The sequence below is a fragment of the Sciurus vulgaris genome, assembly GCF_902686455.1.
Source record: "Sciurus vulgaris genome assembly, chromosome: 11".
In the NCBI taxonomy this organism is placed as follows: domain Eukaryota; kingdom Metazoa; phylum Chordata; class Mammalia; order Rodentia; family Sciuridae; genus Sciurus; species Sciurus vulgaris.
This window is the reverse complement of record NC_136472.1, coordinates 96,909,138-96,921,561: the sequence shown is the minus strand read 5'-3', so window position 1 is coordinate 96,921,561 and position 12,424 is coordinate 96,909,138. Positions and strand designations below refer to the sequence as shown.

General features: G+C 37.8%; 1 protein-coding gene across 3 annotated transcripts in view; it reads right to left on the bottom strand.

The window, feature by feature from the left end:
* ARHGAP42 (Rho GTPase activating protein 42) overlaps positions 1-12,424 on the bottom strand; it is a 254,950-nt gene that overhangs the window by 185,912 nt on the left and 56,614 nt on the right. For all 3 annotated transcript variants that reach the window (XR_013757530.1, XM_079101943.1, XM_079101944.1), the window contains exon 2: positions 1,177-1,272. Coding sequence is in view for 2 of the 3 variants with exons in the window: in XM_079101943.1 (XP_078958069.1) it covers positions 1,177-1,272 (96 nt within the window). In the remaining variant the exon portion in view is untranslated. The remainder of the gene's footprint in view (positions 1-1,176; positions 1,273-12,424) is intronic.

Below are 12,424 nucleotides of genomic sequence, written 5' to 3'. Positions count from 1 at the left end.
AGAAGAAAAATAAAGGTCAGAGAAAGGAGAGGAATGTGATTGTGAGGAGGCCTGGAGGGCCTGCTAGTCAAGTATGGTCCAGGCACCAGGAGCACTGCCATCCCCTAAAGTCTATTAGCAATACAGAACTGTGGGGATATAGCTCAGAGGTAGAGTGCTTGCCCAGCATGCACGAGGCCCTAGGTTCCACACGCAGTACTACAAAACAAACAAATAAAAAGAAAGAAATACAGATCTGTACTTTCCACCCAGAATTTACTATTAGAATCTGCATTTAATAAGATCTCCAGGTGTTTCATGTACATGTTAATTGGAAATCACTGTTCTAAGTACTTGTAATTTGTATTTTTATACTTGGAAAGTGGGCACACTTAGTATTATTTTCTAAAAATGTCCACATATACTTCGTACACTCTTTTAATTATGCAACATATCTCTAATCCAGCCTACAAGAGGACCTCACATGCACAAACTGGTAACTAGCGATCTCTAAAAGGTGGGGAAAGAATGCACCATGAACCTCATCTTCAAACAGCACACACTCAAATACTGACAAAAGTTTGAAGATCACATAATTGAACCTCCGCTTTTACTCAAAATGAATCTGTGTCATTCAGAAGGGGCATGCCTTTCCCAGGTTCAGATTGCTAAATGACTGTGGCAAAGTCAGACTATGGCTCAAGTGTCCTGATCTGTAATAATGCCCTGTGTCCTGCCAGAAAACCTGTTTAATACATTATCACTAACTAAACATGATTTGTTTTCTTTACAAACAAATGTTCTAAAAAGGAAATCAGTATTAAGAAAAAAAGTAAGATAATTCTGAAAACCTGTACCAAGCATATTTAATAGTATATGCCCAATACACGTTTGGTTGAATGACTTACTTTGAGGCAGGGACATACATTGTTATCCAGATTTTCTCAGAGGGTTAACCTAGGCTATAGGCTGATAAAGTAACTTCCTCGTGGAACAAAAATAAAACAGTCATCAAGTTGAAAAACAGTTTATAGTATTCTTTTCCACAAACCCCCCCAAAATTACCGTTAGAGTTTTATTAAAGCCAGAGACTATTTTAGATGTTCATTATTTAGGTGTGTGGATTTGTTGGATCTCAATTAAATAAATAAATAAGACTTTTAAAATCATAGGATACTGAAGAATGGTAGTACTCACCAATACTAATTTCATCATCTGTTTCAGCATCACCAATACATTCAAACTGGAAGTCTTGTAGTGACTGGGAAAATTTCTGTACTGCCATAGACAGATCTGCAATTAAAATAAATGAAAATTGTGATAAGGTGAGGAACCATGGAATACTAAAGAGTTTCCACATGTAATATTTTATAACTTTGATTCTAGTATCACATCCACCAGGGTTTTTAAAATACCAGTTTGGGGCCAGGTACCGTGGTGCATGCCTACAATCCCAGCAACTTGGAACACTGAGGCAGAAGGATCACAAGTTCAAGGTCAGACTCAGCAACTTAGTAAGACGCTGTCTCAAAATAAAAAAGATTGAGGATGTAACTCAGTGGTAAAGCACCCCAAGCTCAATCCCTACTATCAATAAAACAGCTAATTCATCTAATTAAATACCAGTTTGGCAAATTTAAGCAAAATTAAAGAGACCACTAAACAAACATTTTAGAAACTGGATCTACCCAGCTCAAAGGGATTTGCCTCTTTAAAGAGAGTTTTGATGCCAGAAGTATATTATGTGGAAGTCAATTTATCAAATCAAGGAATTAACCCTCATTACAAATGGATGATTTATTGGGGGAAAAAAAAAAAAAAAGAAGGAGGAATGCCACTGAGACTGCTAGTGGGGGGAAAAAGGCAAATCTTGATTAGAAAGGATCACTAATGATATGCTGTTCAGACTGTGGGCAAGATAGGAAACGTGTTTTTAACCATAAACTACTAGCCAAATCTAGAAGGTGAAAGGTGCCCAGAAAGTTTATTTACAAATAGCTTTGTGATTTACAGAAGATTAAAGCTAAACACACTCTCCTCAAACAAGATGCAGAGTCTACCAGAACTCAGAAAAAGAATTATTTATTTCTGGGCAGAAAAAAGAAAATCTCAAAAAAGACAGACATAAATCCCTGAAAGGCCAACAGCCTAGAATGCACCCCAGTGGGGTGATTTGGATTGCACAGTCCAGTCTGGAGCCTGGCTGCCTGTGTTGAAATCCATTGCCCCCACATATAATTCCTCGCTATGTAACCTTGGGCAAATTATTTTATTCCCCTGGGTCTTTGTTCTATTCTGCACAAAAAATGGAATAACAATTGCATAACCAACTCATACGACTGTTTTCAGGATTAAATGAAATAATAAATGCAAAGGATTTAGAACAGTGTCAGCATTTAATAGGCGCTCTTTAAATTTGTTAAGAAAATTAAAAATAGCAAACCTTCCTGAGCAACATCAGAGAAACTTTAAAGGTCACATTTCTCAGAGCTGCTATGATCTTTTATGCTGACCCTATCAAAGATGTCTTCACCAGTGATAAAATGTATTTTTTTTCTGGAATTCACTCTGTACTTCATTTAATAGCAACCTCCTTGCATGAGTTCAAGTCCATGCCTGAACCCTTATATTTGACATAAGCAATAGGAACTGATAAAAGAATCTCTGCTTGACTAATCTTGATCACATCCATCTAAGCTCTCTTCTCAAGTAGGCCTCCACCTTGGTTCCCATCCTTACTGGGTCTACATAGCCTACACAAGAGTTCCACTATGCTAGTTTACAGTGAATCCCCTTCCTTCAATATCTGCTCCAATTCCTCAACCCCCATCTTTGATGTATATTATCCCTTGCCCTGACTTCATTCAGCTAGAACTCTCTTACCTGTTATGTCTCTTCTAAGTCATTTTCTATCTACAAACTTTCCCTACATCTGCTCCCACTAGGCTATCAATCCCCACTTGTTTATGCTGTATTTGGATTTGAGCCCAATCTCTCCTGCCTATTGTTAACAGTCTTGACACCTATTGTGAGAGTCTTGAATAAGTTCTTCCTTGCCATTCTAACAAGTGCCAGAATAATTTTTTCCTTAACAGAACAACTGAGGTCGCACACCTTATTCAGGACTGTGACAGTCCAAGTAACTGATAAGTTGGCATTTGAAGAGTTAATAGGCCCCTGAACATGAAGATTAACTTTTACACCACTGTGATCCAAGGACCCATCAACATGCTCACCAAGGGCAAATGTGAAGATCAAAGGTTCTCAAGCTGTAAAGTCTGGTTGGTTTTGTTCTGCTTGTGTGTGTGTGTATGTGTGTTTTATTTCATTTGTTTCACTATGTTGTTTTGTTTTAATCATTCATTGTGTGCACTGGAGAGTTTCTTTTTGTTTTGTTGTTGTTGTTGCTGTTGTGTTTTTAATTCTGATTTAAAAATTTTTATCAGGCTCTAGAAAGGAAGCTCCTGGCAAAGTAATATCTTTTCTTACAAAAGAGGTAAAAGTCTGGGATCAGCTACGCATTCTACTTCAGAAGTATTTTCAATTCAAAAGAGCAGGTCTGCTTTAGACTTTCAGGAAAAAAGATGAAGAGAACCTCCTTAGTGAATTATTAGTCAATGAGAAAAACAAGGGCTTTGTCAGAACTAGACTTCACCAATTAGCTGCAAGGCCTTGAACAATCACTCATCCTTTCTGAGGCTCATTTTTCTTATCTATACAACAGAGAATTAATGCTTAGCTTGCAGGGCTGATAGGAAGACTAAATGAAGTATGTGCCTGCTATATATTAGGCAACTCAACGAATGGCGTCAGTCATTATCCTTCATTCCAGCTCACACAGGTAGCACAGTTAAATGGCCTTTCAAAGAAGGGTACTGTGCCAAAGTGTGCATTTATCTGACACAGTGTACTGCTCTAACGGTAGAGAAATCAGAATACCTATATATAATATTATGAGAAGACCAAAAAAGAAAGCTGACTCCTAGGAAATTTTAATCCAAGTTGTACGTGGATACTCTGAGACTGGGGGAACGTGTTTGGTTTAACATCACTTTATTTTTACTTGGACAATATATAAAGAAGGCGTATGCTGTACTGGGTTTGGGGCTGCAGATGCAATTCCTACAGCAGAGTTGAGGTAGGAGTATATGGGCAGATAAAATATACAGAGATTACATGATGACCCTTCCTTCTCCTTTCACCACCACCGGGAGTCCTTCTGAGCTGGACTCAAGCTCAAATGAGCTATTTGGAAGTTCTCCCCTTAGTGAATTCCTGGCATAATCCCTCATTTCTTCCTATTCTTTACTTGATACGGCTCCTCAACTGAGAAAGGAACTACACAGCTCTGTCCTTTCACAGAGATCCTATGATTGCACTGTAATAATTCCTATCCCCAAACAGGAACACAGTAGCCCACTTATAAGCCACCCTGTCAATATAGCCAAGGGACTGGAGTATGAGCTCTGGAGGCAGAATCCTGATTCTATTAGCAACAAGTAGCATGATTAAGTACCAAAACCTCTCTGTACTTCAGTATCTTCATCTGTTACATGGAACAGAATCCACCTCTCAGGCCATTTTGAGGAGTGAATTAATACAAAGGAAGCATGTAGAACAGTTCCTGACACCCAGGAAGTACTCAAGACATGCTGGCTATTTCTATGTTAAATATCTCAGAATAGTGAAAGTTTATCATGAAGGTGGTCTGGTAGACTGTAGATAACTCTGGAAATCACTCTGGAAGAGTCTGTTGATAGTTTCAAATTTTCTCTAGGTGTGCTGCAAAGCAATAAAGCTGTGACAGTGTTATCACTCAGTAGTTCTGTGTAAGAGATGAGTATTTCAGTACTGGATGGAATCAAGAATGCATGAATGATTCCGCTCCCAGTCCTTCTGGAAGAGGACAGGATTATACAAGAGAATATGGTTATGGACGACTTCTCGACCATAAGGGAGGTTTAAAATACATGTTGCTGGGTGCAGTGGTGCATACTTGGAAATCTCAGCAGCTCAGGAGGCTGAAGCAGGAGGACTGCAAGCTCAAAGTCAGCCTCAGCAACATTGTAAGGCCCAGCATCAAGAAAAAAAATAAAAAGGATGGGATATGTGGTTCAGGTAAAGCGCTTTTGGGTTCAGTCCCTGGTATATGTTTTCAATTTCAAGTGTGTTCTGGGTTCTTGGTCTTCCTTCCATATATTTTCATTTTCCAAATGCCAAAGTAATGATGATCATCAAGGTTCAGAACTTATGTTTTCTGGCAGTAACACAATTCAATCATACAAAATGAGGACTCCACCTTAGGTTTTTCATCTTGGCTCCACCTCCTACTGAGTGTGTAATTCTGAACTAGAAAGCCAACATCTTTCATTGATTTAAAAAATCACATGAGCTGGGGATGTAGCTCAGAGGAAGAGCACATGCTTAGCATGCACAAGGCCCTGGATTCAATCCCCAGCAGTAAAGTCAAGTAAAAGAAATCACATGAAGCACACTATTCCCTAATTGCCTGGCTCAAGTTTCTACACTATAATCACGTGCACAAAATAAATAAATAAACTGCTTATCGCCTTTTTTAAATAAAATTAATTTGCAACATAATAGAAACCTTGATCTTAAAACCTAATTGTTTTTAAAAGTTATTGTTAAATTTTAAACTCACAATAAATAACAGTAAAATTAATATTTTCTCTTAAATAGAAAGAGAAACTGAGTATATAAAGTATGCCAAGCAAGGGGCCAGTTTAGAAGGTGTTTTTCTATTTCTACCCAACTATTAATACTTATTAAAAATTACAGTTGGAATCACCATAGTCACCTTCTGAGCTGATGATGTAGGAATAACATTCACCTACTCTTGAGAAAGGCAGTCCATGGTGAAGATGCTCCAAATATCACACAAACCACTTGTTTCCCATTTGCCTAACCTGAAAGCTAAGCACAGATGTCTCCACCTGTGCTCAAATTGTAACCTGGAAGAAATTATACTAGGCTTTAATTAGTCAACAATATTTTTGTATCAAAGAGTTAACCTCCAGCACCCATGATTAGATGATGCTAATGAAACACTAAAACTTCATTTCATAAGAAGAATATAAAACACCTGATAAATATTTAATTATAACTCTTCTTGTATATAAACTTGAGCATTGAGGTCTACCTATTATTTTACAAGTGCTAATGGATTTACTTTGACAATGTTTGCTATGGAAGTAAGCTATATTTATGTGGGAACAAGTTTAACCAGTCAGTCTGTTGGTATAAGGCAGTTCTTCCTGAAATTCAGTTTCTCTGGGATAAGATTTAAGCAAGACTCACAGGAGCAGTATGTACAGGCATACATAATGTAGAGTTATCATCTTCACATTACCATGCAGAAGGCAGACAATGTGAAGCAAGGGGAACACAAAGGGAAAAACAGGACAGAAATCTCCCCAAAAATGGGTGCAGTCATGTAGGGGTGAGAGGCCTGGAATCAATCACGAAGGCTGTCGGTAAGTTGCCACAGAGGCTAGCAACAACAGCAGCACAGATGGTGCTCAGTATCTTATATAAATTAACCCATTAATCCTTGCAACAGCTTTAGAACTAGATACCATCACTCTCATTTTACAGATGAAGCAGTTGAGTCACAGAAAGGGTAAGTGACTTCCCCATGGTAGTGCAAGCCAGTGACACATTAGAAGCAGAATTTCGCCCAAGGAGCAGCTCCAGAATCCTCCCTCACCATGTTTTTCTGCACACAGATCTTGAAGGCAGGTGGGAAAAAAAGGTTCAGTTCTGTGTGGGTGTGAGGTGGAAAGCCTGTTAGAAGAATAAGAACAAGGACTTGGCAATGGAACCATGTATAGTAAGGCTAAGTTGATGATTTGTCCAGAATCTTCCAAATGGCAGCTTCTTCCTACATAACCAACCACATTTACCCAGTGAGGTGACTGTGATTACCTGGAACAAACCAAATACACTCTTACACCTGTGTTTCTATTGTTATTCCCCTTCCTTGGAAAATACCCTTCTTTCATGCTCCAGAGACAAAGTGGCCCCTTCTTCAAAGTCACTGCCAAACCCCAATTTCCTCCACAAAGCCCTTCCTGAACCCTTCCAAACTGAAGTTACCTCTTCCTTCACCCTGCTCAACACCAGATGTTGGAGATTCTGGTGCTTTCTCCACTGCACCTTTCTTCTTAGTTATTTGTAAACCAAAGTTATCCACCTTATTCTAAACAGTATATTAAAGGTGTGGAATGTTACTGTCCAAGCATCTAGCACAATATCTCATAAGCAACAGGGGCTCAACCGTTCAAACACTCAGTTTCTGAAAGACAGGTAAATACTTACAGCTCCCAGATGACTTTCAACTTCCCTTATTTGAAACCTTTCACATTCTTGCAAGTCCCTAATGTGGCTTCCTTAACCACTTGTAAAAGATGGGTTATTCACTTCCCAAAGTGACAATAATGACGTAAAGCTTTAATATGCTTTACAATAAATAAAGATAGCAACAGAGTTGGTAAGAGGTTTTATTATTTCAAAGTTCCTATATACTTTGTTCTCACACAGAGCTATGAAGACTAAAGTTCTGAAAAGTAGTAACTTGTCCTGAGTCAGAGAAGTGACTCCAACCTGGACAGAACTTCTGCTTTCCAAGTTGGATGTTCTTCTATGATATACCATAGTTAATTCCCATAGAATGAGAAACATTAAGGCAGGAAGGGTGTGAGTCTTTAGACAACATTTAACTGTTTCCTCACCTGCTGTGTAAATACTAAGCAAGACGTCATGTATTGAACTGCATGAGAAAGCACTAGCGTGCTTAGTATGAAAGAATCTAGCAGAAAATGTACATAAAATGATCATTATGAAACACCATACTGAAAGCCAGAAGAAATGCATGCTCATTCCTGTACTATCTAATGCCATAAAATAACTGAATAATGTTTTAAGATTCTTGAGGATAGGCATATATTCTTCATCTCTCTGCCTCAGAACATGAAAGATTCATGGGAAGAGAGGGGCAAGGCGCAGAGAGAGAGAGAGAGAGAGAGGCCAGAGAAACAAACCAAATGCCAAAGTGTCCATAATGTTAACAATTCACTATAGATAAATTACTGAAAAGCTTAAGGTACTGGAATGCACACAGATATAACCACAAGCCTTAATAAAAAACATACATTACATTACATAGCAGAATGTCAAGGAATTACCAAATAAGTCTTGGTTCGTAATAACTGCAGTTATGTTTTTAGTATTCTCTCAGAACTACAAATGTCAGATTGTTATGGAGAAGACTCAGAAGTAAAGAATGCTGGGTGTGGCACAAATGAGAAAAACACAATGAGAATTTGTTGATAAAAAACATTTCTATGGTTTTTTACTTGAACACAGTTTAAAAATGCCAACTATCCTATTTTCTATTTTATATATGTGGCTATAAATAGTGGTTGATATCAATAATCAAAGAAGAGTCTTCATAAAGTGGGCCTAAAACAACGCTTAGCATATGGTAGTCATTCAATAAATGTATGTTGAGTTGAAGTGAAATTCAGCACCTTACTAAAATGGAATCAAGGAATTATCTTTCCTTGAAGGCACTGAGAAACTGCTATCAGCAATGGGCAAGTCCGAGGGAGGTCATCAGAGACAGAATCACCAGTGGGCAAGGAGACCTGACAATTGTTCTTCATTCCCCTGAAAAGACAACAACAACAAAAAAAAAAAAGCACAAGCTACTCTAAGCTACTCAATGTGCTGCCTGCTAGCATGGAATCATATGGCTGTTCTGGTACTTTAAAGTCGTTGAAACAATTAGCCTAGATTGATCTACATATCATCTATTTCCTCACTAGATGTACTTTCAGAGTCTTCTTTCTGCATCCTGTTTTACAGTGGATATATTCACCCTTCTGGCAGGTAATATAAGACAAAGCATCTGTTTTCAGTGATGAAATAAAATCTTATGTGATAAAGGTTGTCAGATCTGGAAAAAAGTTCTTTGGTTAGAATCAATCATTCTTTTATGTTATAGAATAGTGTACACAAGACTTAATCATGGAATGTCAAGCCAAGAACTACCTCTCAGGGTAATGTTTCAAGCAAGCACTCAGCTTCTCTGAAACTCAGGTTCCTCGCATACAAAAGAAAGATATGAACCCCCTGCAAGACTTCATGAACATTACATGAAATTGACTTAGAACAGTGTCTGGTACAGAAAAGAAACTTGAAATACTGATTCTCAACAAATGTTAACTATTAAACCACTGTTTATTATGATGGCAAATACAGAACATGAAATATTTTCATTGTAAGCATAACATATTTAATCTGTGTATTAAATTACTATCTTCAGGAGAGCTTCAATGAAAATAAATAGTGGTGCTGGCCTCTAATGAAGACCAAACAGTTCATAATCCCATAAATGATATGTGTTTGGCAAGCAGTTTCAGAAGACTCCAGCCTAAAAATAACAAATAGGAACCAACACTTGGCCAGATTTTATCCACAGTTTCTAAAAGCTACAAATTCCATAAAAATTAAAAACGAAAACCCACAAAGACTTCACTATTGCTACAACCCAAGTTAAAACTAGAACGTTCAAAGGATGAAATAAACCACCCATCTTCTTACCCTGGGGAAAAAACTTGAAAGGGTCAAGAAACAGTGTGGCACACTGCAGTTTCTCTGGATTGTCTTCCTGCTTCAATAACATTCCTCTGCTCCCTCCCTTGAGATTTCTTTTCCTCAAACTCTTAAGCATTCCTCTTTAACCACCTTGTTCTCTTTATTAATTCCTATCTGTGAATCTATATGATGACAACTCCTAAGTTGTGATTTAAGTCTAGATGCTGGAACCCCAAGAAAATCCGTCCAAAATCTCTCTCCACCCTTTTTTAACTGCTAAATACTGAGGCACCCAACACAAAGGAGTGTGCAGCTTTCCTAAGCTTCTCAGTATCAGGGATGGCCTGGCATGCTTCACATGGGCTTCCCTGTCTACCTAACCTCCCATGACCTTCCCAAGTCCATTTATTTACTCCCATTGTTTGCAGAGCTTTCACAACTTACTCTTTTAGCCAGGAATTCAGAAAGCTATAGATGCTCTTGGTGCTACCACTTTTATTCAATAATGGAAAACTTTGGGTATTCTAGCCTTAGTTGCAGTCCATTTTTCTCTTGATTATCTAACATGTTTATCCAAGATTATGACTTTGGGAAGAATTTGATGTCACCTTATCTTTCAGGTCACATATCAGCCTACTGCCAACTCTTACAACTTATTTCCTTTTTCTGTCCCACCCTTCTTGGTAGCATAAGCCAAATATATGTATTGCTGAATCATGAGTTGATTAGTTTAATTTTCTTTTAAAGCACCACATTAAGTTGTTATCTACCAATTATAGCACATCTTCTTTCTTCCATAGTTTTTAACCTATGCTTTCTCTCATACTACTCTTGCACTCTAAAAATTTCAGCCAAAGAAACTAGTATCTTCTCAACATCCACCAAGTCATTCTCCAAAGTTGGAAACAGCCCTTTGCCTGTGCTGTAACCTTCAAATGCCTTCTAACTAGACAGACAGAGCTTTAGGATGTGAAGTTGCAATATCACTGCAATATCAAGATCTAGTCTTGATAGACCTGTCACTTCCTTTTAAAGAAATCTTAAGACCTGCCTCATTATAGATGTATAAATAGATAGATAGATAGATAGATAGATAGACAGACAGACAGATAGATAAAGCCACCCATATTATCCTATCAGGGCAAATCTCTGATATACAAATACCAAATACTATATGCCTTATGTTATTTAGCCAGGGATTCAGAAAGCTATTGATCATCTTAGCATATCTACCTGGAAAACTGGAGAGAAGAAAGCCAACTTATTTAATGCTGTTTTATTTGTTTTAAGATGCATGTATTGCAGGCAAAAGAGAATCCATGGGAATTAACCTATACCTAACATTTCCATTTAGGCAGACATCTGGGGCTATCCCTAGACTACTGAAGGTACATTTCCTCCTACCCTGATATCAGATGTACTTCAAGAGAAAATTTTGAGAAGTACTGTGTGACTCTATCCTACCTCTTTTTGAATTCCTATTAAAATACCCTAGGTAATCTTGCATTTTGCTATCATACTTCTCTGGGTCTACATCTTGTAGCCCTCCTGAACAATAAGCCCATAGAGGGCAGAGAACTTCTCCAATCTTTACTGCATCCAACATGGGACCTCGATGGTAGGATGCTGCCAATAAACAGAATTTGAGAATTCAGAGTATGCAGGAAAGGTAAACTAAGGCCTTTCCAGGACTGACAAAGAGCAATTAGAGATAAAGAAATCAGGTAACAAGATGCAGACTTGCCCCAGCTATAAAAGGTGCAATGAGGAACAGAGAGAAACCAGAGCCCCAGCAAACAAACACACTTAAAAATGTGGACATCAAGTTAAAGCAGATTAGATCTGAGGAGGAGATAATGGCTAGAAGTTTCTTTCATTTAAGATCTTCTGGCAAGCTGAGGGGTGGAGAGAAGCCGTGACTGGTAACAAAAGCAGTGGAGATATTTTACCTGCTAACTTAAAAATCTCAGCATGGCCTTAGAAAAGGCCCACTCTAAAAAATTATTCTGGTGGTCTAATCAAGTTGGTAGATTAATCAGTTTTTAAAAAGTAAAACATCTCAGGACAAAAAAATAGAAAAATCTAGAGTGGGTTTCCATTTCCTTCAACCATCTTAAAACTACTAACAGGTCTCATTTTTTTAAAAAATGTTAAGAATATTCTGGTGTCAAACAGGATATTAGTTTAGACTCTGTTTTTGTACGTGGACAAGTTTCTTAAACTCCCTAACTTTTAATTTGCTTATCTATAGAAAAACAGATGATGTTAATAAACTACCCTACTGTACAACTATTCTATTTCATAGGCTAGATTACCAAAAGAAATCATACCTGCAAAGAGTTTAGCATAGCACATAGTAAGAGCTTAATAAACTCTTGTGGTTACTATTCTTTAATTTTTTTAAGGAGATAATCAAAAACTGAAAATACATGTTGGTTCTTGGATCTTGGCTGCCAGACCTACATACAGTCTCTCTCTCTGGACCTAAAAACATAACAACTCACAATCACATGATAACAGCATTTTTTAATAAGGCCAACCAAGGAAACACCACAGTGATAACCCCTTTCCAAACTGTGTCTATCCCAAAAGATAAATTCACTAACTGCATGTACTTTCCTGTCAGCTATTTAGTACCAAATATTATTGATATATAACCCCTACATTGCTTTCAATGATTGAGGTTATCATTGCAATTTTGAAAAGGTATCATCTGAATACTCAATAAATATCTGCATTTTAGCATTCCCTAAGAAAGACGTTACCAGTCAGGCACAGTGGCACACATCTGTGATCCAGCTACCCTAGAGGCTGAGGCAAGAGGATC